The 25,611-nt window shown below is 37.5% G+C and overlaps 1 protein-coding gene across 1 annotated transcript in view; it reads right to left on the bottom strand.

The window, feature by feature from the left end:
• The window catches only part of LOC139721075 (quinone oxidoreductase-like protein 2 homolog), a 63,450-nt gene extending 38,305 nt beyond the window's left edge, over positions 1-25,145 (bottom strand). The window contains exon 1 of the mRNA XM_071632404.1: positions 25,096-25,145. Coding sequence (XP_071488505.1) covers positions 25,096-25,145 — 50 coding nt within the window. The remainder of the gene's footprint in view (positions 1-25,095) is intronic.
• Between the last annotated feature and the right edge of the window lie 466 nt (positions 25,146-25,611).

Below are 25,611 nucleotides of genomic sequence, written 5' to 3'. Positions count from 1 at the left end.
CTAACATTTTTTGGTGAGATAATGAGAAACCTCTTATGGAATATGAAAGAGCATGTAATTCTATGAGGAATTCAACGTTTATTTGAAGAAAATTGGTTTTGAAATGGCTGAGATATCCAAAAAAGAGCGATTCTAATAAAGTGTGGGACCCACACTTTATTACAATCACTTTGTTTTACTTTGTTTTTGGATGTTTCAGTCATTCCAAACCCGATTTTCATCAAATAAACTTTGAATTCCTCTTAAAACGGTATGCTCTGTACAATATCATAAGTGTTTTCTTGGTATCTCGCAAAAATTTAAAAGCCCAGTTCTCATCTCCACCAATACTGTATCATCCCTTTAAAGCTGCTCTCACTGAATGCTCACAAAATTGAACACAATACTAAATTAGGATTGGTGGTTTTGTGTGATGTCTTTCTAAAACAAAACCAGGGTGGGATTATCTATATACATATCCTTTTCACGTTAGTCTACATTACGAACAAAGGGCATATTCCTGGTAATAGAAAATCATACAAATCACATACCCAAAAAGTAGTATTTTGTTTCAATTTCATTCATCATGAGTGCACCAAATTCCTGTTGTGCTCTGCTAGAATATTTCTTTTTTTATACACATATCGTACATTGAATCAAGACAAATTGACAATGATTGCAGCTGCTCAAACATAAAAACTTGATAATATAACGGAATATTTTTTTTCCAGCTGTTAAAAAAAAAGAAGACTACAGATCTCGACACATTTCCTCATTCTGAATGATTTCAAAACCAAAGATTATAATGAAATGAACATTCACATCACATTTCACGGAAGAGAATACTCTGGACAGTTTCATTCTTGGAAGCTCGAATTGACAGAGATTATGTCATTTCCTGAAAGAGACAACAACAACAACAATAGATCATGTAAAATACAAGGAAAATAAGGTCTCTTTGTAGCAGAGTAGTTCCAGGAACCATTCCAAGTTCTAAAATAGATCTGGAAGCAAAATGGTCTGAAGTTTTCTAGTATACTAGTCAGACCCAAATGCATGACAGTGGATGCACTGACTTGCCAGTGGGCTCGGAGGGCTAGTTTCTCAATGAATGGTATGGTCATGCCAGACAACGTGATCCCATTAATCTTCTGACAAAGTGAAAACACCTGTCCACCGATTCACCTTATGATGAGAGTCGTTGGCGAGCAGGTTATCGTCCTGCGCGTGACAGCAACGCAAAAATGACAAATTTCTCTATGAAAGGGTGGGGCACATCCCATCCTCGTCTGGGCTGGTCCTGACAAAATCAGCTATTATTTGGATGAGATCTCTGCTCTTTTCAGGAGAAAAATGATGTGGGAAGGGGAGAGGATTGGTCGCGAGTCTCCAAAATTAGAGCAATGAGAAACGTGAAACTGGGCTGCAAAATAGCCAAGATCATGAAGTCTTCTCCACATGCAACATTTAAGATTCTATTTCAATCACATACAGCAATCATTACTATTATGGTTATTATTATTATTATCATCATTATTATTATTATTATCATTATCATTATTATTATTACTATTATTATTATTATTATTATTATTATTATTATTATTATTATTATTATTATTATTATCATTATTATCATTATTATCATTATTATTATTATTATTATTATTATTATTATTATTATTATTATTATTATCATCATCATCATCATGATCACAATCATTATAATCAGCATTATCATTTGCATTGATGCCATTATTGTTGCTGTTTTTACTGTCAGCATCACCAACACATCTACGACTACAACTACAGTGTACTAGTACTATGATGGTTATAACATCGCACAAAAATCATCTCTCCATGAGAAAATTCAGAAAAACAGGAATCGCAGACTCAGTCCAAGAGTTATAGAGATTAGACTAGTCATGGTTTTTAGTGATGTACTTCAGGATATACATATTGTGGCATACAGTAAACCATGGAATAATTCATGACACCTTCCAACTCAGAAGCTGTCATCTCACCCTCTGGTCACTTTCCCTGATATCTCCTTTTTATGATACCCCTTTCATCCCTGCTGCTCCCCTCCCTCAACTCCCACACACCCATGCAGAGGTGGAGAAGGTGAGAGGAGTGGGTGAAAGGGACGGTTGCTAAGTGCTTCCCCCTGTTGTTCTACCGTGGTTTACTGTGCTTCCTTCCCCCTGCCAGGAATCAAAATGGACCACTTCCCCCATCCCCCCTCCCCCCTCTCTTGCAGTACAGCCAAAATTAGCGCAGCGCTAGCATGCCAGTGAGGGAGAGTAGTGGCGTGCTGGAGAAGGCCGGCAAAGAGGCTTTGTCAAGCGTTACGTCATGGCGCCCGCGAGTTCTATCTCTCAGTGTGACTCTCACTAATTTATGTGTTCCACGGCATGTTTCTCTCCCCCTCTCTCTCTCTCGGAGGCTGTCGCAATTGATCTTGTCGAGGATTTTTTAATTTACTATGCCGAACTTTCGCACCCATAGATGAATGACTGAATTAAAACGAGTCACGCTGCATAGGGCTCTGTGACGGTCTTGGGAAAACAGTGAAGAAGATTTGGAATTAAAAAAGGCAGCAAAGTTTTGTTGAGTGTATACCATCAAAAATCTCATTTGAATTTGGACTATAATAGGAGCATCCTATTAAAGGCAAAAGAAACACTGCTAAGAACTTACAGAAACTTGCTGGCTTTCATCGATGGAGTATGTGAACTTGGAATGATCTTGCAGGACGCATGATAAAATACTCTGCACTGCACCAGTGCCTGAACATGATGAGCTATTAACTGTGATATGCTGAAGCACCATCAGCCACTGCCAAGGAGCATGAATTCTGAACCTAAACTTGTGGCGGCCACCGGCGATAGGACACCATAGGAGGGCAGCGCAGAGCACGGGAGTCGTCTGCGGAGTTCGTCGATCACGGCTGCGGCCATGAACTGGCCGGGGACGTCACGTTGGAAATTTTTACTGGAAATATGGCTCTCTGCTGGGCCCCACTGCATCACTTGATCCTTATCTGGAAAAGAGCGGGTGAGTTCCCGGCACCTTCCTGAGCCACTTCTCCCCTCCTTGGCTCCCCTCAACTCATCCCCCTCTCTCCCATCCCTTGTTAAGTTCAAAATGTCATTTTTAGTTCAAACGATTCACCACATTTGCAACTTTGCACACTGATGGGATTAATAATACAACAACTATTTAATGCAGAGTATTTCACATCACTTCTTGTCAATTGTATTTTAAGGCCATTGTTTTATTTCTCTTGAGGACACAATTTTCAGCTTCATTTGAATTAGTGAAGAAAACTTACTACAAAAAAACTCAATACTTATTGACCCAAATTTGTATTCTTTCTCGAGATTTAATTTTGAGTTTTGAATCAATTTGTGACATGAGGTCATACCCCAACAGTATTCACATCAAATGGAGTGCACAAGAAATTATCTTGTGTTGATGATGATGATAGTGATGACGATGATAGAAAATAAACTGCAGATTTTCAGAATAATCATGCAGATAAAAAGTCTTGCACACAGATGTGCAGCACAATGCTGGTGGGGTGAGGGGGGGGGGGGGTATACCTATACCCTCTGAATGCCTCTTTCTGAATACTTATGACTTTTCCTATCTGAAGGTAGTAACCTAAATAGCTAAAAATTCCCTTGGTGATTTGAAGAGATATATATGATATTAAATCATTTTTACAATATACTAGATCTTTTTTACTGGCAACTGCACAGTGAACAAAATAACTGGAACATTAGGGAATAACTTTATATCCTGATATACCACACATATATGGGAAAACTTGCTATACTAATAACAAACTCTTAGCTTGGAGATTGGGATGAAGTTTCCTAAAAATTGGAAGAAACTGTTTTTCAGTATTGCCATGGCTAGAAATGTGAGCTTGAAAGTTTTTAGTACTTGAAAACTTTACTGAAATTATGTTGATTAATAAGTGGCAAATCATGAGTAATACATAAAAGCTATGTAAGGACGCATAGTTTGCAAGCGCATGAGTGTCCAATTTCAAAAAATTATGTCATCTGCAGTTCCTTTCAATACAATTCATGAGACTACTTGACTACAGGAATACTACAGGATTGCTAAGTAGGACTTTGTTATCATCCATTCAATTATCAACCCCAACAACACTGTACAAAACAGATTACACATTGCCTTGAGTGCGTGATTGAGCACTGGGCTCTAAATTAAGATCTCCTGCAGGGGCATAATTACATGAAGTTCCAGCCTATGGTCCCATGCCCAGGGCCATCCGTGGAACATAATTACTGCAATTAAGCTGTACATAGTCCAAATTCTCCTTGCATTTACACAAACACACATTCCCATTCAAAGACAGCTCTATCATACAAGCACAGCAATTTGTCACTTGGCGTGTAACATGAAAGTAAATTCTGTGACCAAGGACATGCACACAGGGCATGGTGCTACCAAAACATTGCTGGCATGGTAGAAAACAATGCAGTCGGTGGGAGCGGACAGACATGGCCTCGTAAATCTACGCATACAGGCTCTGCTATATCAGGAAATCACTTATAAAGGACAATTCCCACTCCCGTCCTTCCCCGCCGATCACTGTTTGACTTTCGATTCCCCAAAACCATGGCCAATCCATCGGCAGCTGAGAGGGGGTTTTGCGCGAGCCGATGACTTTCCCGGTCGTGACGACGATGCGGCAGGTAGAGGGTGTCTCTTCTTCTCTGCTTAGTTTGATCAACACCTATCCCCCTTTTCCCTCCCCGAAATTTTCCGTAACAAGGTTGTTGTTGTGTTTTAAAGAAAGAGGAGAGAGAAAAAATGGGGCCCTATACAACAAATAATTTGCCCCAGACAATACTAACATAAAACATACATAATAAATCTTAAAGGTATTACACAGGAATATTAGATGTACCATGATGTCTCCACGAGGGAGCTCATAACATCTCTGCAAAGGAGCTCATAAAGTCTCTTTGAGGGACCTCATATAAAAAAATACAAATATTAAACATTAATTATTAGAGTGATATTATCCAGTACCAAAAATAATAATCATGTCTCAAAAAAGAGCTAATCATTAAGGTGACAATATCTACGTTGATGAATACCTCAGATTCTTCACGCAAACTCAAACTAAAAAAACTATACAATACACGCGCATGTGTACCGCACACTAACTCTCTCATGCACTTACACTCAAACACACACACACACACACACGCACACATCTAACCACGCACACACAAACTAATATCAGGGGTCAGCCCAAAATAACAAGGCATAACTTACATTTGTTTTTCAGTCTTAAAATTGAACACAATCAAGTTATTTTTATCTCAGAAACCTAGCTCCTTCTATACTTTGTCATTCATCTTTCTAGCACAGTAAAATGTGTGAAGCAGCGGAGAAGTCTCAAGGAAGTCATTTATTGTCAGATTGTAGCTCAAAATAGCAACCCACGTAATATGCACGTCAAAATGATACTCATTGCCAATGATTCAACAACCAAAATTCTGGTTTTATGTAGTAATATACCTTTCATGAAACAGCAGGCTGTTTTGACACACTTTGCATTTTTAGTCAAAAAAGAAAGGACATACAATGTACAAATGTGCTACTGATTATTACCTTTATCATCTGCACAGCATATTTTTTTCTTTTCCTTTATACATTGTATGTCTGCACACGTTTGTATATAAAGTGCATGTATGTATGCATGATTGTGAATAACATGCACACTTTTGATGTGGTAGTCTCATATACAAACTTTCTACTGATTTGAGATAATAGCAAATGAGCAGGCATTGCGAAAAAGAATATTAAAAGAAAGAAATATCCAGTTTATTTCAGAAATCAGTTATGAATGAAGGGACAAATCAATTGAAATACTGTATCTATGCCAAATATTCAGGGAGTGTACATTTTCGTGAAGCGGGACTTCCTGACGATTTTGCGAGTGGTTAAATTCGCGATCATGGACTATACTGTATTGAACGGAGAAATGTACACAGTATACGTGTGCGTCACATATCGGGATCAGAGTCATTATTTTCGCAAATCTAAAATTTTGCGAATAGCACCTGACTCGCGAAATTGGTGAAAATAAAAACCTCACAAAATATTCGCCGTATACAGTACCAGGTACTTCTAGATGATGCTATGTGATTGCAGCTGTTTATGATAGGACACAAATAAAATGTAGGCGGCTGGAATTTAGACTACTCTTTATGTTGGTTAGCATGAACCAAGGGGATATCCTGTCTTTTGATCTGCTTTCCTATTGCCACAGATCTGAGGTTAGGGCTCCTGGGCACTGATTGCTACTAATTGAATAAAATGACACATTACTGACTGCAGTCCAGATCTAAACTGTGGAAGTTTTCTTGGAGTTAATTAGTAGTTCTAATCTAATTTCTCGACATTCCAAGCAAGCAAGATACATATGTAAGTATCAAATCTCACTGCAGAGTGCAATAATCTATACATAATCAATATGCCATACATGCTTCCAGAAAAACACAGACGCCACTTTAAATAGTGACGTCAAGAATACACACACCTACGCATATACACAAATACATACACGCACACAAAACATGACAATGTGTTCCTTTCACTTTCACAGCAGAAAAACAAGTGTACAATACACATACACACTTTCACACACTACTCAAAATACACATAGGACTTGTGCTATACTGTAGATGTGGTATTGCTTGAGGTGTAGAAATTGTGAATTTTGTGCTGTACTGATTTTCCATGACAATTGCTCCCATGAAATGTCTGCAAGCTGAGCCAACCATAAATTCTACCCACAAACATAACCCTAACCCGAATCCTAGTTTTCACATCAAACTAAACCTAAAAACCCAATCACAACCCTAACCTTAAGTCCTTGGAGAAAATTAGACCGGAGCAATTGTCGCAAGAGCAAATGTTATGTCACCTCCACTGAACAAGCAAGAAAGTAAGGACACACATTTATCATTTGGGAGATATCAAAATAGGTGTGTAATACACTCATCACTGAATCATGATTAGGTGAGTTTCACTGAAACACATCCAATGGTGAAACTAAAAAGCTTCCACCTTACAGTACAATTGTATATTATTGCAATAATGTGACTTATTGTATGTGTTTGGACATATGAATAACAGTTATGTTTTTAGGGTCTTTGAGCTCTCTTCAGAGTTTGACTATCATATCTCTAAACTCCATGAAAGGTTAAATTATTATTATCTAGACTACCACACGCAGGTGTTTTAAAGCTGACAATAACCTGCGTGAGATATTTACGAGGGAAAAAAAAATCATCAATGTACATTTTCATGTTATTCAATATTGTAGTACAAGAGAAAGGAAAAGTAATCAATGTAACTTCTTTTACTTAATCTCTTTGCCTTTGTTTGAATGTTTTCTTGTCATTGATAAGGGGTTTAAAAAATTACTCCCAAAAGAACCTACCGAGCACAATTGAATGTTCTAGATTTAATAGCAAACTATGGAAATTGTGGGAAGATACAGCACAAGAATCAACAGACCTACTGTAACACGAATAAAGAAGTACAGATGTAGGTCTCATGAACAGAGGGAATATTTGAAAAATTTTGGGGCCCAATTCCAATTTTAATGCAGTCTCACATAGACTCTTAGTCATTATTTGCTAAATCAGGTAAAAAAAAAAGATACAACTCATTGTGAATTTGCATGTGGAAAGGCATGTAAATTAAGAGTTACATGTATGTGTATACTAATACAACACTGTAGCTAATAAACTGACAAAGTTTGCTTGTTCAAATCCTCTTGACTATGATGCACAATCTGCCTGTCTGGGATTCACCAGCCCAAGCTGTACCAGTGAATTAGCACTACATGGCATATGCAAAAAGCAAGCTGAAGATTAGGATAAAGGGGTGGGGGGGGGGGGGGGGGAGGGATAGGGATATACCTCTGAGCAAATAGTGTGGCGAATCATCATTCCCTTCAAGTCATCGTGCAGCTGTTAATTTTCCACACCCCTCCCTCCCCCCCCCCAAAAAAAAAAATGAATAAATATATGAATACATACAAGATGCAAAGTTCACTAAATGAAAAAAAAATTAACTCAGGGTGTCAAAGATTAACCCCCAACAAATTATAAGTCACAGGGTTTTAGAGGGTCAAACACAGCTCCAATCGAAGAGGCCAACAGTAGGAGGCTGTAGGGTGACTGGCATTATAGGGCTTACAACAGCAGTTGAGTGTGAGTAAAGTTGAGAGAAATTGCTCTTAAATGATACCGAAAAGCTCTTTGGGGCCAACATTTTGATGATTTCATCAATTTGACTAAATTTCACACTTAAAAACAAACAAACAAACTTTTTTTTTTTTAAATGTGAGTGCTAGATACCCACATCCAGAGGGATAATCACGGCATTCTCTAAGTAGTTGTTGATGTGGTTGATTTTAAATGGCCCATACATTCTAGAATGCACTGGAATCTGTGCAATCCATGATCTGAAATAAACAATTTACCATTTTATTTCCATATTTGATGAAGCTACATAACATTAGGGGAGAAAAGTTTAATACATCAAGGGCGATTTTCAAAGTCATGAAACTTTTACATATTCAGAAAAAAACAACAATTCTTTAAGAAAAGTACTAGGGGAAATATTGGTGTCTGTATAAATGTGCTTTTCGCCATATTTTGGCAATGTTTGTATTTTACTGAACCACGTAAAAACATTTTATTCTGCTTTAATCACAAATATGTCTATGATATCATGAAAGAAAAAAAAAATCAATATGTTATTTCACATTGTATGCCAATTTACTGATTAATTAGAAAACCCACATTTCACCAGCAACTTAGAAAGAAATACCTCTGATCTGATCCTACCAAATCAGATGTCAGAGTCGGTTAATCCAATGTCACATTGTGCGTCCCTGTCATACCACGCACAAAATTGCAAGTTTGGTCCATAGGGACTTCATGAAAGGCTACCACAATGCTCAGGATGCGCCAGTAAAGTTTGTGACCCCTCGACACAGACGTGTACTTCCATGGTGCAGATATTCACGCCTTCCCGTGTTAAGATCACCTTCCGCCTGACTCCTGTCAGCACAGCAACTCCTCGTCCTTTCACACCCCATACGGATGGAGGGATGTGCAATTTAACACGCTATTATCGCCTGGCAGAGTGGGAAAGCCATCTATATTTTACATACTGGTGAGACACTGGCAGCCGCATCTACACGATGACAAGTAAATCCGACTGACAGACCGGCACTTGCATCTTGAGTTTACCAAAAGTAGTGACAGGTCGACTGAATGGAGGCAATTTTTCCCCTTTTGCAAACTCTGTCAGTTTGCATCAAAATGATAATGATAATAGCAATAACAAATTCAATAACAATAACTACAACAATAGCAATAATGATAATAATAATAATAATAATAATAATAACAATAATAATAATAATAATAATGATAATACTAATAATACTAATAATACTAATTATAATAATAATAATAATAATTATTATTATTATTATTATTATTATTATGTTTTTTATTATCATCATTATTATTTATTATTATTATCTTTATCATCATCGTCATCATCATTATTATTATCATTATTATTATCATTATCATTATAACAATCATCATCATCATCATCTGCATATGTTCCACCTTGAAGATGAACGTGTTTGTTTGTTCATTTTTGTACATTTTGGAATTTGGTCACACTTTTTTGCGAGTTCTCTGCAATTGCTGAATGTGACCTTCAATGCAAAATGTTATTGAACCAATGGACAACCAACAAAGGAGGAAGGATTAGATAAAAGAAATAAATCAATTTTATCTGTTACACTTACAATCTCATCACACAAAGCAAATGTCAATAAAAATTAATCAATGGGCACATATGAGAATGGCTATTAATCATTTGATCAATATGGATTGGATGTGAAAGTGTCATGTTTGAAATCCTTTCTGAATGCCATGATATGCTAATAATGATCATATTTCTAGGTATGAGGTGTGCAAGAGGTCTAAAAGAGATGCATTGTGTTGCGTGCAGTTCATCCCTTGTATGATGCCAGGAAGATAGGCCACAGAATGGTCATACAAAGATCTATGCAAGATCACTAAAAGCTAATATGAAGTCCTGCAGTATTAAGACTGACCACTAGAACATTGATGAATGATTGCTTGCAGTCTAGCTTACGCCGTATAGCATCTGCAAATTATTGATGGTTGCAAATGTTGCATATTAAACGACACAGAAAAAAGACTTTAAAAACAAGGGATCCAGGTTCCAATGAGGAGAGTCCTGTATCAGTCCAATGACCACAAACCCAGACACTGGAGGGCTTTTGAAAATAATACCACTGATCCAAAGTGGAAGTGGAGAAAAAGCCTCCGTCTAATCCTCCGACTGTATAATGGGGGAAGAAGTGATCTTGGCTTCCTTCCCGGTGCCACCAGCCGCGCCATTCCTGACAGGTAGTGGAATCATCTTCAGGATGTCTCATGACAAGCAGCTTGCCAAAAAAAGCAGGACCGCTGTTCCTGGACACGAGGCAGCTCCAGAGAGGGCTCCTTGAGGGACAAACTTGTGAGCACTCACAAAATTTTTGAATGCATGACCCTCAAGATGGTTCGAGTGCCACAAAACTTTCGGTGCATTTAAATGGCATTCATCATTTGCAGCATACAGAAATGCACTACCTCACAGACTAACACTACTCTGTGAAAAAAAAAGAAAAAAAAGATGCTGCTGTCTCCATGGCAACATGATACCAAGTTCTAACCTGCATCCCATTGCAATGCTTCTTCAAACTTCCTTTTTTGTCTAAACATTTCCTTACTTTGTAAAGTGGAGCTGTGGTGGAAATAAGTCAGTACTGATGGATTTCAAGAGTTATTTGTAGAAATATTGCACTGTCTGTCTGGAGATTTTTACCATCTGTTTTAAAGCTATTCCTAGAGTTTGGATGATTTAACAAACATTTTAATTAAAAAAAGAAATTAATGCAAAAAGAGTTGATTATCAAAAAAAAGTTTTCCATGTCATCATGATTTGCAGGGAAGCGAAATAAATCTCTGCTTCATAACATGACAAACATACCTGCAAGTGACATCTAATCCTGACTGGCGGAAGGTTGCATTCAAGCCCATGACACAGCAGTAATTAGAAATGATATCAGCCCTACGCTTCTTTACTTACTGACTAAACATACTGCCTGACGGCAACTTCCTGTTGATTTCTCACTACGAGGTTACAACAAGGACTGACTGAGTGCCCACTTCCAATAAGTCGTTTGTGTATCTGTTTATTTATCTCCAAGTGTATGCAGTGTGCATGATATACTTTATCTATACTTTTTTAATAGTATAATGTATGATGTGAGGTGTCAACATGTTGTATAATCAAGGCATACATCATGAAGTGAGTGAATGAAAGGAGGTACATTCAATACTGTGGCTTTCCCACACTTCTCAATATTTTGTCACGCTTTTGGCCTTTCTTGACCTTGATTGCACCATACCTGTAGTGCAACAAACAAAGTCACAAGGAATTAGAGTGTGAACACAAATTGGAAATGATATACAGATTGCCTTCATAGAAAGTCAAATGTAGTCTAAATAGTGGATCAAGTAGATCAGTGTAAATATATCATACATGAATAGAGGATAATCATTCAAATATTTTGACAGTTTAAAGGGTGTCTGGAATGTCACAGGTAACAGTTGCATGATAGGCGTGTCAGCTGCATCCAGAAAGGCTGAAAGCTTGGCAAAATGATAGTGTGGGGAAGTCATGTTATAGGATGTATCACCCTGTATTCACTTACTTATATTTACAAGGTAGCTCAACTGAACAGCTACAATATTAGTCATTTATTCTTATGCTTTAACACTGCTAGTGCCTGGGGGATTCATGAACCCCTAACAACAATGAAACAATGGTCCAAATTTGCAGATAAGAATAAAGTGATAAAACAAACAGAGAAAAGCTATCAACAAAATCCATAAAAGCAAAATATCTCCAACTTAATTTAACAGTCACACCGGCAGGATCTCTATTTCTGAATTCACGGCTACCTGCGATTGAGATACTGTTGTTCAAAAAAAAACCCGATATCTTTACGCCAGGGTATCGCATCTGCAAGAGAGGAAAGCTGGGAGTGGACAGGGAAGTTGGCCATTTGATGCTATAAGGGCAAAACGGGTCATTTATGTCTTTCTTGTGCCCTGTTGGGGGATTGCATTTCATACCTGACTCAATTTGACTTCAGGGGAGGAAGACAGATAATCTTGTCAGGTAGCCTTTTATGACTGTCAGCTATTTCCTTTCTGTCCTCAAAGACCCCCCCCCCCCCCCCCATCAACACAAACACAAAAGCACACACACACACACACACACACACAAATACACACAAACACGCACACGCTGGCTATTTATACAAATTAATAGTCAAGTTGAGTCAATGTTTGTAAACTTCAATAATTTAGCTTGTAGTTTTAAACTACAACGTGCATCCACACGACACCTAGTCTTAAAAATTCAATTTTCTAGCCAGAGACCCACTTGATGATAAAACCACAGAACTGGAAGAAATACATGCAGGCAGCAAGAATGATAAACCCAAAATGTGCAATCATTAGCGTAAAACACGCACTGGACGTTGACATGGAAGTTGAGGGGTAAAAGGGTTCGCGGAGAGGTCACGCTAATATTTGAGTATGTTGATTATAATGTCCACACAACACTAAACTATAAGTGAGGACCCCCCCCCCCCCCCCCCCCCCCCCCCGGAAGCTTAGGAATGTTGTGTGAACCTAACTATTGATTCTTGCATTGAGTTGTCTTTATTGTCACTGACTGACAAATTGTCCTTCATTGACATAAATAAAAAACTGGTTATTCACTGTTGAGAGTAATACCCAATACAACAACAACAAATCATGGGCATACAACATATTCAACCCGAGTATGAATGTTCATGATTTCCATCATAGCTACTACACTAAAGTGTAAGATCAGTGTTTATTTACATGAAGGGCAAATTTGTCAATAAGTTGCAAAGTTGGTATTTGTTGGTAAGGACTCTCGCTGCTATTGTGTGATGATCATTTTTTTTTTAAAGCAAATGGATAATACACTTTCTGTTCATTGTATAATAATGTAAGAGCATTACATGCAATTGTAAGCACTTCACTTTATGATTGTTTAGAAGAGAAACTAACAGACACTGTAACTTGATGAGGATGGAGGATAAAATTTAGCAGTGCTCAATTGTGTTCATACTGCCATAGACTGGTACATGAATAGAAGTGTAAAAATGGCTGCACGTGAACACGACCATCATGATGAAAGTTGGAGGCAGTGCTCAATTGTGCTCATACTGCCAAGGGCTAGTACTTGTTCACATAATAGTACATTCAGCATTGGCTGGATGTAAAGATACTGACACTACACACTTAAATGAAGAATCATCTTACATACTGTAGTATGAGACTTGTGTTGTTTGCATACAATAAAATTTGTGAAGAGTTTTTTTTTCTTTCTGTTAGTTTAAATTGGTGGCTTGATTGGTAAATTCATGATGGTTTCTCAACTTGGCAACATATAGTTTAGAAGATTGCAGTTCACCTCCAATATCCCTAGAAATTTGGCAATTTTTGAAACAATTTCTTTCATCTAAACAGATCTAAGGAATTTAACCAGTTCCACCTTATCATCCTCCCAAATAAAACATGCAGTAAAGTTCAGAGCTGCCAATTTAAAGATGACAACACGATAATTTCTTCAGTAAAATTCTCCAATACTCCGATGGGCTAAAATGCAAGCACACACACACACACACACACACACACACACACACACACACACACAAAAGGTTTAATTGTTGTGAAAATACAATACAAGAGCATGGAAATGATGATCATTACATGACTTCTGGATGACCATTCCCAAAGTGCACCAGCAGAGCCACTTCTGCCTCACACAACAACATCCCTTACACAATTCATAGCTGGAACAAGGGAAGAAGTATAGGAAATTTTCGAATCTGCCAGAATTGTGCACGTCTCTGCTTGTCATGTTCTCCCGAACATTGCCGCAGCAAACACACCATCCTGTGTATTACACAGACCACGAATGGACGTGTCATCGAGCAAAAAATATGACAAGTCGGCGTCTAAATTTAGACATGCATGACACCCCTCTGAGATCCTTTGAGGGGGGAGCCCAACCCCACCGGAGCACCTACCTCTCTGCTCCCTCCTCAAACACATTCTAGGCCCAATTAGTTATAGCTTGTGGTCTATGTGTCACCACAAACCAAAAAGCCCTTTATCCGGCGGGGACAAAAATGTGAATTAAACTGCTGGAACTTGATTCTTATGCATTAGCACGCTTGATAAATTTGGTAAACAAGTCCTGTTTTAATGGGCTCAAACAAAAGCTATTGAAACAGTCACGGAGTCACAAGCTATTTGACATTTAGAATGCTAAGTACATTTTTTTTTTCTCCATGGCCAAACATGTCAAACAAAAGAAATATCTTACATTTTGTAGTGGTAAAGTGCTGTTTTGGTTCCTGGGGCTTGATGAACAAGTCACTATTGTTGTTTGGCAAAATTGCTTACAGTAAATCGGTTACTGTCTGATGCAGTAATCCCACCTTGAACTCTGTCAATTGTCCCATGCAATACACCTTAAAATTGCATTTTTTTTCTCCCCAAACAATTCATTTTCTTTGTTTTTTTCCCCATCAAAACTTGATTTCAAGTTTAAGATTTCCACGCTCTTAGAAAGAGTAGAAATATTCTAGCCAAAGGCATTTATGGCAAATTGAAATGCTCATCAGGAGAGAGATAGAGAGAGAGAGAGAGAGAGAGAGAGAGAGCAAGTGACACGCACATGATAACTATTTAAAAGAACAAAAAACCTGTTAGAAATAAACCTAAACAATGGATAGGAGAAAAGGCTGTTCAACAACATTAGTTATATTCCTCAATATTTGCCATACACACTCTTTGTTTATGTACACACACAAGATAATGCAAAATGAAATGATTCTTACTATATAACAGATCAAATACATTAAATCTAATCTTTCACTATCAAAACTCTTGGTAAACACTAGAAATAAGTAGAACAGTCCACAGCATGCAGAGTCTGATTACACACACTCCAGTTAAGATTGAAATAAATCCACATGTGTGAATTTTCTTTCACTTTCCAACCTCAAAGTCTGGAGTGGCAACCATCCTATTCCTCCTCATTGAGGCTGAATTCAACAAATTGGATATTTGATAAGTGTGGAATCCACCATGTCTTTATTTAAATTTTCAGTCGCTGGTTTGTCGTACATATGTATGATTATTTTTCCCACCACTGTATTTCTTTAGATTGTGATTTTATTGCAGTTATTGGAAATCCATAAGAAATCTACTTCGAGGGCACATTTGATACTGGGCATATCTTGCTGTGATTGAATGGGTAGAGTTTTGATGATGATATTGAAAATAATGATAATAGTAATAATAATAATAATAATAACAATAATGATAATAATAATAATAATAATAATAACAATAATAATAACAATAATAATAATAACAATAATAACAATAATAATAATAATAACAATAATAATAACAATAATAACAATAACAATACTAATTATCATCATCATCATCATCAACAATTATCATTATATTTTTATCATGATTTTGTTATCATCACCACCTTCACTATCATGATTGTCATCATCATACACAATATACCAAAAATGATGGCCACATCAAAGCCTACCTCCCCCCCCCCCCCCTCCTCCAAATTTAAAAGTGCATGGGATGATACTTGGGTGGTTGATCCCTAGATTACTGGAGGGAAGAAGTCTAGCCCGCAGACTGGATCCTGGGCTAGACCAATATTTGCTGGCACACTGTGCACTATGGCAACACAGGGCTTGTATTTTTAAACAACAGAAGTGTCCAACACTGCCTATTGTTTGCACTCTAGCAGAGAATTATTACCGCTTACTACTGGAAATTCGGCTGCATGGCAGCTAACTTGTCAATGTTCAAAGGACAAATCTGCCAACTCTGAGGCTTGAGATAAAAAAAGAACAAATGAAAGCAACATTTAAAGGGAAAAAAAATAAATATGAATTTCAATAACTCTCACAATCCATTATTAACAGATGTTCGCGAGTATAATAACACAAGGTAGAATAAAGTGTTTCTCTCCTGAAAATAAAAAATACAGATGTTCCTACAAAGAATAGTTGGCAGGGATGCCATTCAATCTGTAAGGGCAGCTACTTGTGCCATTTCCATTGGGCAAGGTTGTTCATTTCATAAATACAATAGAAAACTAGAGAAGCACTCTGAGAGAGCGGACAATGATTGTAACATTACCAATTTACACACAGTATCTGTACGACAATCATAGAGGTAAAGGGAAATCTATACCATACACTTGGTAAAAATCTGATCATCCATTGTTGAGTTATTAGGAGATTAGGCTCTTTTATGTCCTTTGTGACCCCTATGACCTATGACCTCTTGACCCTAAATTTGTTTCTTTCTTACTTTACTATGAAGTATGAACACACCCTGCAAGTTTGGTGAAAATCCAATCATTTGTTCATGAGTTATTGGGAGATTACACTTATTGTATATCCTTTATGACCCCTATGACCTTTGACCTTAACCTCTCAAATTAAATTCTTTTTCACTTCATTACAAACACACCCTGCAAGTTTAATAAAATTCAATCATCTATTCTCAATCTTTTATGGGGGGTGGGAATCAAGCTTATTTCATGTCCTTAATCATGATCCCTATGGCCATTGACCTTTGACCCCATGACCCCCAAATTTAATAATTTCTTTCTTACCTCTTTATGAACACATCCTGCAATTTTGTGAAAATTTGTTCATTCATTCTCGAGTTGGATTTCTTGTACACAAACAGACAGACAAACATATGGAATTGAAAACATAACCTCTGCTAGCTGTAGGTTTCATCTACTGGCAATAAATTTCCTTATTAAAATGAAAAGCATGGAATAGCCCAACTGCATAATGATATATAAACATAACATTTTGAATCACTGATGGGAATGATAGAGTTAAACAGAGCCCACATCTAAATTATCCCAGAGCAGATGTGAAGAGGGAGTACATGTACCTGGCTCTCGATCAAGCCATACACCATTTGTTTCAGGCTCAAAATAGTTTGGAACTGATTCAACATCCTATTCTGTTTTCCCAGATTTTCTCGAAATTGCTATCATCAGTCAAGGTCTTAAAAGAGTCGTGTCATTCCTCAACAAATTGGAAATATCAGACATATGCATGCCAAGAACTGGAAAAAAAAATATATGCAAAAAGGTAACTTGCAGAAAATCAAATCTACTGCAACTGTAAAAAGAGGCATCTAATGACATCTAGATAAAATTTCTGTCAGAAACTACATACATGTATAGTTATACATTATGTGGAAGGGGAACCCAACTGAAATCATCTTTTGTAACAAGACTTTTTCATCGGGTTTGATTGATGAAATGCTACGAAACATTCATTATAATGAATACAGTCGACTGTCCTTCATTTTTCCTTGAAACGCTATTCCTCTAAATACAAGCCCATCTTGAAATTGAGAAGGGAAATTACCACTGACCACTGTAATTGGTCAGATGACATCTGCAATTGCAAGCCATATATACAGACGTCATGCAACTCGTACCGGAACAGCAGCGAAATAGCTCTGTGGAGAGACAGGTGTATTGGACGTTCCGTGCAGCGCAGCGGGTTAGCCGGGGGGACAAATTTACAACATCCCCATTACACAACCAATTGATGAGGCGATGTCATGCTATCAATATGGCTCATCTCAACAATCTGTAATTGCGGCTCTGTCTGACAACAATATCAGCTGCGGCAAAATAAACATCTCAACACAGAGAGGTTCTCTGCCATCTCAGCAGGAAAACTATACAAGAATTTGACAGTTTGCACAAACATTGCAATCTGATGTAACTGACTCAATTCACTAATTACTGATTTGTCATCAGAAATACCACGGAGAATAGGGAAACGTTTAGGATTTCAACCTTGGGCTCTGCACTAGCCACGATCAAAGTATAAAGTAAAAGAAAAAAAACTGCAATGCGTAAACAGGTAAATACGACCGCTAAACAAAATCTCTTGGCAACTGTGACAATGCATGGCAAATAGAAGTACCAAGTACACATTCATGTTCAGGAGTATGGTAGGTGTCCAACCTACCGACCGGGTCCATAACGACCGGCCGCGCATTATAATGGCATTGCGCGTACAGAAAGAAAATGTACGCATGGGACTACGCGCAACGGTGTTCGATTCTTCACTGGGCTACGCTACCGAGTAAAATGCGGCGAAAACAATTAAGTATTCCCTCTAAATTACCGAAATTTAGCAAAATCGAATAAGGTTTATCGTGTAACTACACATAACTAACACGTTAGGCCTACCTTTGCTGATTCGTTTGTTAGATGTAGAGTATCTTTCCGTAATAAATTTGACGATTTTGAACGCAAAATTGTCACCGCCGCTTGTACGATCGTGCACACACGTTACACATACACATGACATAAACATTTTGTCGCCCGCTACGACCGTACGAGTTGATGCAGAAACGAGAAATGAACGTGAAAAAACAAACCGACTCATCTAATTTATTTCAATTACGATGAAAAGTTTCCTAATGAAAATCAAGTCAAATTCATCAAACAGTCCTTCACAAGTAATATCGAAGGATTCAAAATATATTCAAATATTATTGGGGAAAAAATGACGGCTAGAAAAAAACAGCGGCCTGTCGAAAAAACGCATTTAAGTGCCCTTTATACGTATTGTCAGGGCGGTCGGTTGAAATGAGCAGGGCAACTGAGTGCGGAAAAAATGACACCCCACACGTTCGAAGCCGCTATCTAAGAGCGCGTACCTCAGATCGCATTTTCAGTGCGCGCTTATGAATCCGGAGTATTTTCTCCACACGTGAGTAAAATTTCAGGCAATTGTGAGATTTTTCACGTTTCTATTGATAGAAAAACGTTAGGTGTCCGGTATTATGAACACCCAACCATACAGCAGCAAATACCATATGTGTCATGAAACCATCAGTTTTAAGAACGTAGAAAATTTGAATGTCAAAAATTATTTCATCTTCTGCTATGTAGGTCAGGTGTGAATGACCTGCCATTTAATATCAATTTATAGCATAAACTATAGATACATTATAAGGTAAATTCATGCACTGCACAGAACCAACATTAATACAAGAACATGCTCCGAATCTTATTACATATGTAGGCCTTGCACGACACAAGTGATACGGAGGGTATTTAAGGTGCCAGTGTGTTTGTAATGCAGTCCTGTTTAGGAGTTGACAAGCCTCCATCAAAACTTAAACTGAACACCAATTTTCTCTTCTAAGGCCCCTTGAGTATCTGACTGCTTACAAATTGGGGTTATTTCCTCCGAACAAGGATTTCTAATCCACACTAAGTAAAACTGAGAGTCTAAATTTGCTTAATGCAGAGCATGGATGTGGATTGGTGCTCGACGTCGGCCTGATTAATTCCTGCAAATTTGCTCGTTTGCACTTTTCAACCTTTTTTCGCGAGTTGACAGGAAGTACAGCCGAGCAAAAGATTCTTGATGCAAATTGCATGTGTCATGTTGAAAAGCTTCTCAAGGGCTGAAGGTTGTATTAAATCAGCGAGGATCTGAAACCCCAAAATAGACAGAGAGTATAAAACACTTGGTGCACCAGGAAATGAATCAAAGTTGCCACTCTATGTCATGTTTAACTCAAAGTTAGGTTTTTCACAACCCAGCCTATGACTGTTCATAGCATCATATCAAATGCTCTAGATACTCCTGTATACAGTCAAACTTGGGTCTCACTTAACCTGTTGAGGAAGAGCTGATTTTGCCACTGTGACAATGAAAATTTCCATGCATTTCGCGCAACCAGAAGCTAGCGCAAAAATAAAAGCACTCTAATATTTTTGCATGCTATATGTTCCAGTAATTAATGTCCTGATTCTGTGGAATTAAAAACATGCAAAATTCGTCTTACCCAGCCGAAAAATTACTCATGCAAAAATATCCGCTTTTACAGTATAATAGGCATTTCCCATAGACACCTGTCCGAGTATAGTAGGGTTTAGTCTTCAGTGGGTTAAGACATTTGCTTTCCATCCATTATATATGGATCATATTGACAGTGTAATCCAATGCTATGCCTGCCTGATGAATTCAGGAAGCATTTGGAGTTCAGTATGTTTTCCAGTATGTATTATATGTTTGACCTCATCCTTTTTTATAAACACCATAGGGAAAACACAATTAAAAGACAGCCAGAAGTTGAAAACTTTGAATATTTAAAGAAAATAGACATTGAAGGTTAGACACAATTTACCTTGTAGGAGATTAAAAAAACCACTGATTTTTATCTAATCCCCCCCCCCCAAAAAAAATAACAATATGCTTTGAAATTCATACAGCAGGTAATTAAGGTATCACACTTCATTGCTTTGGTTTTTTTTAAAGCCCAAATCAATTGTCTAAAATTTCTATAATATTACATTATTGGAAATTCCTTTCAGCTTTATACAACCCGTGTAAATAGTATTTGAAACTTTATCAAGGTAATATTATTATCATTATTACTATTATTATTATTATTATTATCATTATTACTATTATTATTATTATTATTATTATTATTATTATTATTATCATTATCATTACTACTACTACTATCATCATCATTACTGTACAACAAAATATATTCGCGGCATGAACATTTCACGAATTGCAGCCGATGGCCTTTCTCGCAGCATGAAATTTTTGCGAATTGCAACTGGCATTCAATGCATACTGTGTAGGCAAGAATTTTCGTGTGAATTTTAATTCCACAAATGTTGGCGCTCACGAAATTCGCGAAATTAAAATGCATGCATACATTCCTCGTTTTAGAGTATTACGAATGTATACCAATTATGATAATATGTGTTATTTATGCAGGAGAGCCTCTTCTGCATCAGCACTGCTCTTCTCAATGTTTCTGTCATTATTACTACTACAGCATTACCCACACACATCAATTGATGCTTTTTGGGTCAAGAGGCACATCTTCCCCAATGACGAATGCATCGAGCAAAATTTGAACCCATGATATTCTGTTTAGAAATCTTTGGTCTCATCAACTATACCCATGGTGTTCCCACCATAAGATGACATGGCATTGCCCCAAAAGCTGCATGTATCCCAGCCCAGATCTGGCACTCTGAAGCATCCAGTCCCCCCAAAAGTTCCCCCTTGTGAGCGTATATAAATAGGGCAAGTAGACAACATTACACCAAACTTGGCTCATTGGTCGCTTGGCTGTTGCACTACAGCCATTTGTTCACAAAGGCGGAGCATACAAATACCCTGCAGATGATTGCTGCATCCATGGCTGTGTACATCAACCTGTACATCCTGGCTTCCTGTTTCTGAATGTCATAACAGCAACCATAACAACAAAGAATTTAAAGTGAGTAAAATAAACTTTGATTGGTGGGGGGGGGGGGGGGGGGGAGACCCTGACACTGTTGATGAATTGATTAACACTGTAAGCATTTACAATTCATCTTGGAGAGATCACCAAAAAAAAAAAAAATGAATTCATATGCTATATGTTACGCAGATATTCTCCGTCTTTATTGACTGGCACTCTACAAACCAAAAAGACTTATTACACTGCAGCTAAATAGATTTGTTTATCATAGCTAATCGGTAGTAGTAATAAGTATGTCTCTCGGGGGGTCAGTACTTTGGCTCATTTCAGTTCAGGTAAACTCATTAGAAGCAAACAAATTTTGGATGATTGCCAGCAGAAGAACTGTGTTTCCAATAATGATGATGATGATGAACACTACAGGGAAAAGAAATGGCAAAAGTATGAGAAATTAAAAAAAAAAGTGTGTTGGTTCAAGATACTCCTCGCACTAGGTAGGAGACAGGAAAGAAAACAAAGAGAAAGGAACAAAGAATTATAGACATCATGACAACATTTAGAATACAGGGCAATGAATCATTGTAATCTTTCAGTTCGTATTGACTTCTGCCAATTTGTCATGTACTCAAAGATGTTTCCATCCGTGATGAAATTATATTTTCTTCCTGTTTTTAATTAACAAACAGAGGTGGCTGTGTAAGGACATGGCATAGTCCAAAATGTCCTCAATGGTTAACAGAGCTTAAGAACTATGCCTGTCTGAACTGAGAGCACACCTGTGTGTGTGATCTCTTAAAAAAACACACAAAGAAACAAGCAAACAAATAAAAAAAAAATCCTGTATAAACAGACTGAAAAATGTAAATAGATTTTCGATTGACACACTGCCATTTAGCAAAATTGTTATGCTCGAATGTATCACACAAATACTGTATTTGCATCTCACTATAAACTCAACCATTGTCAAAGTAACCAATCTCTATTAATAAAGCATGCTGCCCTCTAGTGACAACTGTTGCAATAGCAATGTCACTATTATTAGCAGTGTAAACTTCACCATTATAACTGCTTGCAGTACAGCTTCAAATGGCCTCTACAATCATCTAAACTAGAATCACCTTGATCCAAGGTCAATATGCTTTGCACTGATCAGAAACATACTGTTGGCCTCATGGATTAAAACACAATAATGTATTTTCTTTTTTCACCTATGAAGCAATTTCCTCTTTCACAGAGTAATTCCAAATTTGAGAAAGTCTTTCAGCTGAAGTGGTTTTCATGACTACAGATTAATCATAAAGAGAGAAAGATGACAATATTTGAATGAAATTAGAGAAAGAGATGATGAATGCAGTGTTGCAAACTTTCTTCTAAAGCCAAAAATGAAACATTCTGTTCTGCCTATACTTTTTTCCACGATTACAAATTGAGTAATCTATGGAATTGTAATACAGTCACACTGCTTTAATATAAAGCAGAACATTTGGAGAAAAATAACATCAGTAATTATGATAACTACTGTCTTTGCTAATAACTAAAACTTTTACATTTCACTGCATTTAATTCAAATGATCCTGCTATAGATTTTAAATATGAAAGGGGGCTGAGTTAGTTGCACCGTGTGAGGAAAGTCATTGCAGCCAAAGCGTACATTAGGAGAAGTGCAGTGTATGTCTACTTCTGACCCTTTTCAGCAAATCTTGCTTCGGGGTAGAGAGTATATCTACCTGACGCAGGGATGTTTTCCAAGAGATGTCCTAGCATGGTATGATGATGCATATCTGAAAGGTTACGCACACAGAAAATAATGCAGATGAACAGAAATGCATGATAGACTTTTAAGACGCAGCATGGAAGATGGGGATAATGTGACACATTACCATGTTATTATGAAAACATCACAGATAAGGTGAATATAAAAAAAAAAGAAACGACATCTTCATACGAATTGAATTTTAAGCAAGCTTTGATATTGTTAAAAAATGACTCTCTGAAGGCATGTTTAGATTTCAAATTCTATGAATAACCTGAAATTAGAAAAAAAAAATGTATACTTCTAATGAAGCATGTTAATGTGGTAATATTGGTATTTGCATTGATAAACCAATTGCACTCAGATATCTAATCTTCTGTACATACAAGTGACTGCACCCAAATTTTTGACTGAATTATCTCAAGAACAGATTTATCTCTTGGCTGATATTTTCACCATCTCTCCAGCAGATTATTGGAAATAGATTGAGACAAATCAAATATCGGTGAAAAGGTAGGAAATCAGGAAAAATTGACTGATTTACCGAAATTATAATGTCCATATTCTGTTACTTACTCAGGATTTGTTGATATGTCGGATACATTGATAAACTGGAAATGACACGAGGATGGAGTTGGTTAGTTAAAATTTATCAGATTTTTATTTCCTCCAGAATTAGAATAATGATGCACATTCACTCATGAAGAAGACTTTGCGAACGACAGGCAACAGTAACTCCATTCTACTCTAAAATCACAAATCAGTACCTAAATCATAGCGCTTAAAATGTGTATTTCTGACATCATTCCTACCACCAGAGCACAGCCACAAAGTTTCCGATATCTGTATCTATATTTGCTTTCGAGCAAAAATGTAGCACATTAAACTAGTGAGATCACAGTGACTATGACAGGTGACAGTGGGACTGACATTTGAGTGGGCTAGAGTTATCAGAACTGTGTGAGCACTTTAAAATAAACATGTGATGTATGGAATCCAGTAGTCTACTGTAAAACATGATATATTCGCGGCATGAAATTTTCATGAATTGGTGCTGATGACGGTCTTTAGTATTGTGTGGCCTGAAATTTTCGTGAATTGCCACTGGCATTCAATGCATGTAGTGTAGACAAGAACCTTCATGTGCATTTTAATTTCGCGAATCTTAGCAGTCGCGAAATTAAAATGCACGCGAACATTCCACGTTTTACAGTATATCGACTACAGACTACAGCAGTGATGTGATTATGCTTGTGTTTATGGTAAATTAGTTCTATATACATTTCATTTTGTTGAACCCAACCGCACAACAAGCACAATACCCTAATTCAGTTTAGCTACATTTCTGCACATAACACTGGTGGAAGAGCGAGTGATCTTCATTTTTGCAACATCATGTCATAAGACAGAGTACGGAGTTGTGAAAACAAGAGTTTGATTACGCTTGTTTTGGCTATGGAGTCAGTCAAATTGCATCCATGTTCATATTCCAGCATGAATCCCTACGAATCGGACTGAGTGCAAAGTCTCTTTGCCTCGCCTCATAGACTACTATATGCGTAGACTAAAGCTATACCATCCCACATACAGTGGATGTGTGTGCCGCCGGGTTGCTGTTGCAGTGTGCATCCGTGGCCGTGTGCCGCGGTGCACGGTGGTGGATCAGTAGCGAAATTCGTGTTGCGAGGTACCATAACGATCGCACAGCAAGCTGCATTAAAATTGAGTGTCAAGTCACGAAGACGACATGCAGCTACAATGACTGCTTACCTAATGGCAGAACGAAGCATTGCTTCTGGAGGACATTTAAAGGCCGACATCTTTGTAAGATTTTCTGCGGGTTCAGTAACAAACCGAGTTTGTTCAGTCGGCACAGGCTGGATGATCACGATTTTCGGTCAGGTGGTACGCGTACCTGGTTGTGGTTTGTTGAATCACGTGACAGAAAGTGGGCGTGCGTTAAGCCGGTTATATGAATATTCATCAAAAAGTTTGTAGTCATGGGCAATCTCAGCGCTTGGCTTTGTTCATTGGTCAGTCAAAAGGCAGGGCAGTTGAAACGAAACTGTGATACGATTGCAAACAGGGGAAAATCGCTCCAACCCAGCACTTCCTTGAGTACCATTGGTACGCTGTTTTAAGGTTCAAGGCGATAGAATCCCACAACAGCCTACCAATTTGAACATTGTTACATAATGTGTCGTGTAGTTGGCTTTAAAGGTCTTGTTTACCTTTGGGAGTAGTGATTTTAAAGATGTTCAAGATATTACTTTTGATGCATATGTG

The sequence above is a fragment of the Diadema antillarum genome, unplaced genomic scaffold (genome assembly GCF_040938485.1).
Source record: "Diadema antillarum isolate AM-2024a unplaced genomic scaffold, OU_Dant_1.0 scf00000137, whole genome shotgun sequence".
Lineage (NCBI taxonomy): Eukaryota > Metazoa > Echinodermata > Echinoidea > Diadematoida > Diadematidae > Diadema > Diadema antillarum.
This window is presented reverse-complemented; position numbering and strand designations above follow the sequence as displayed.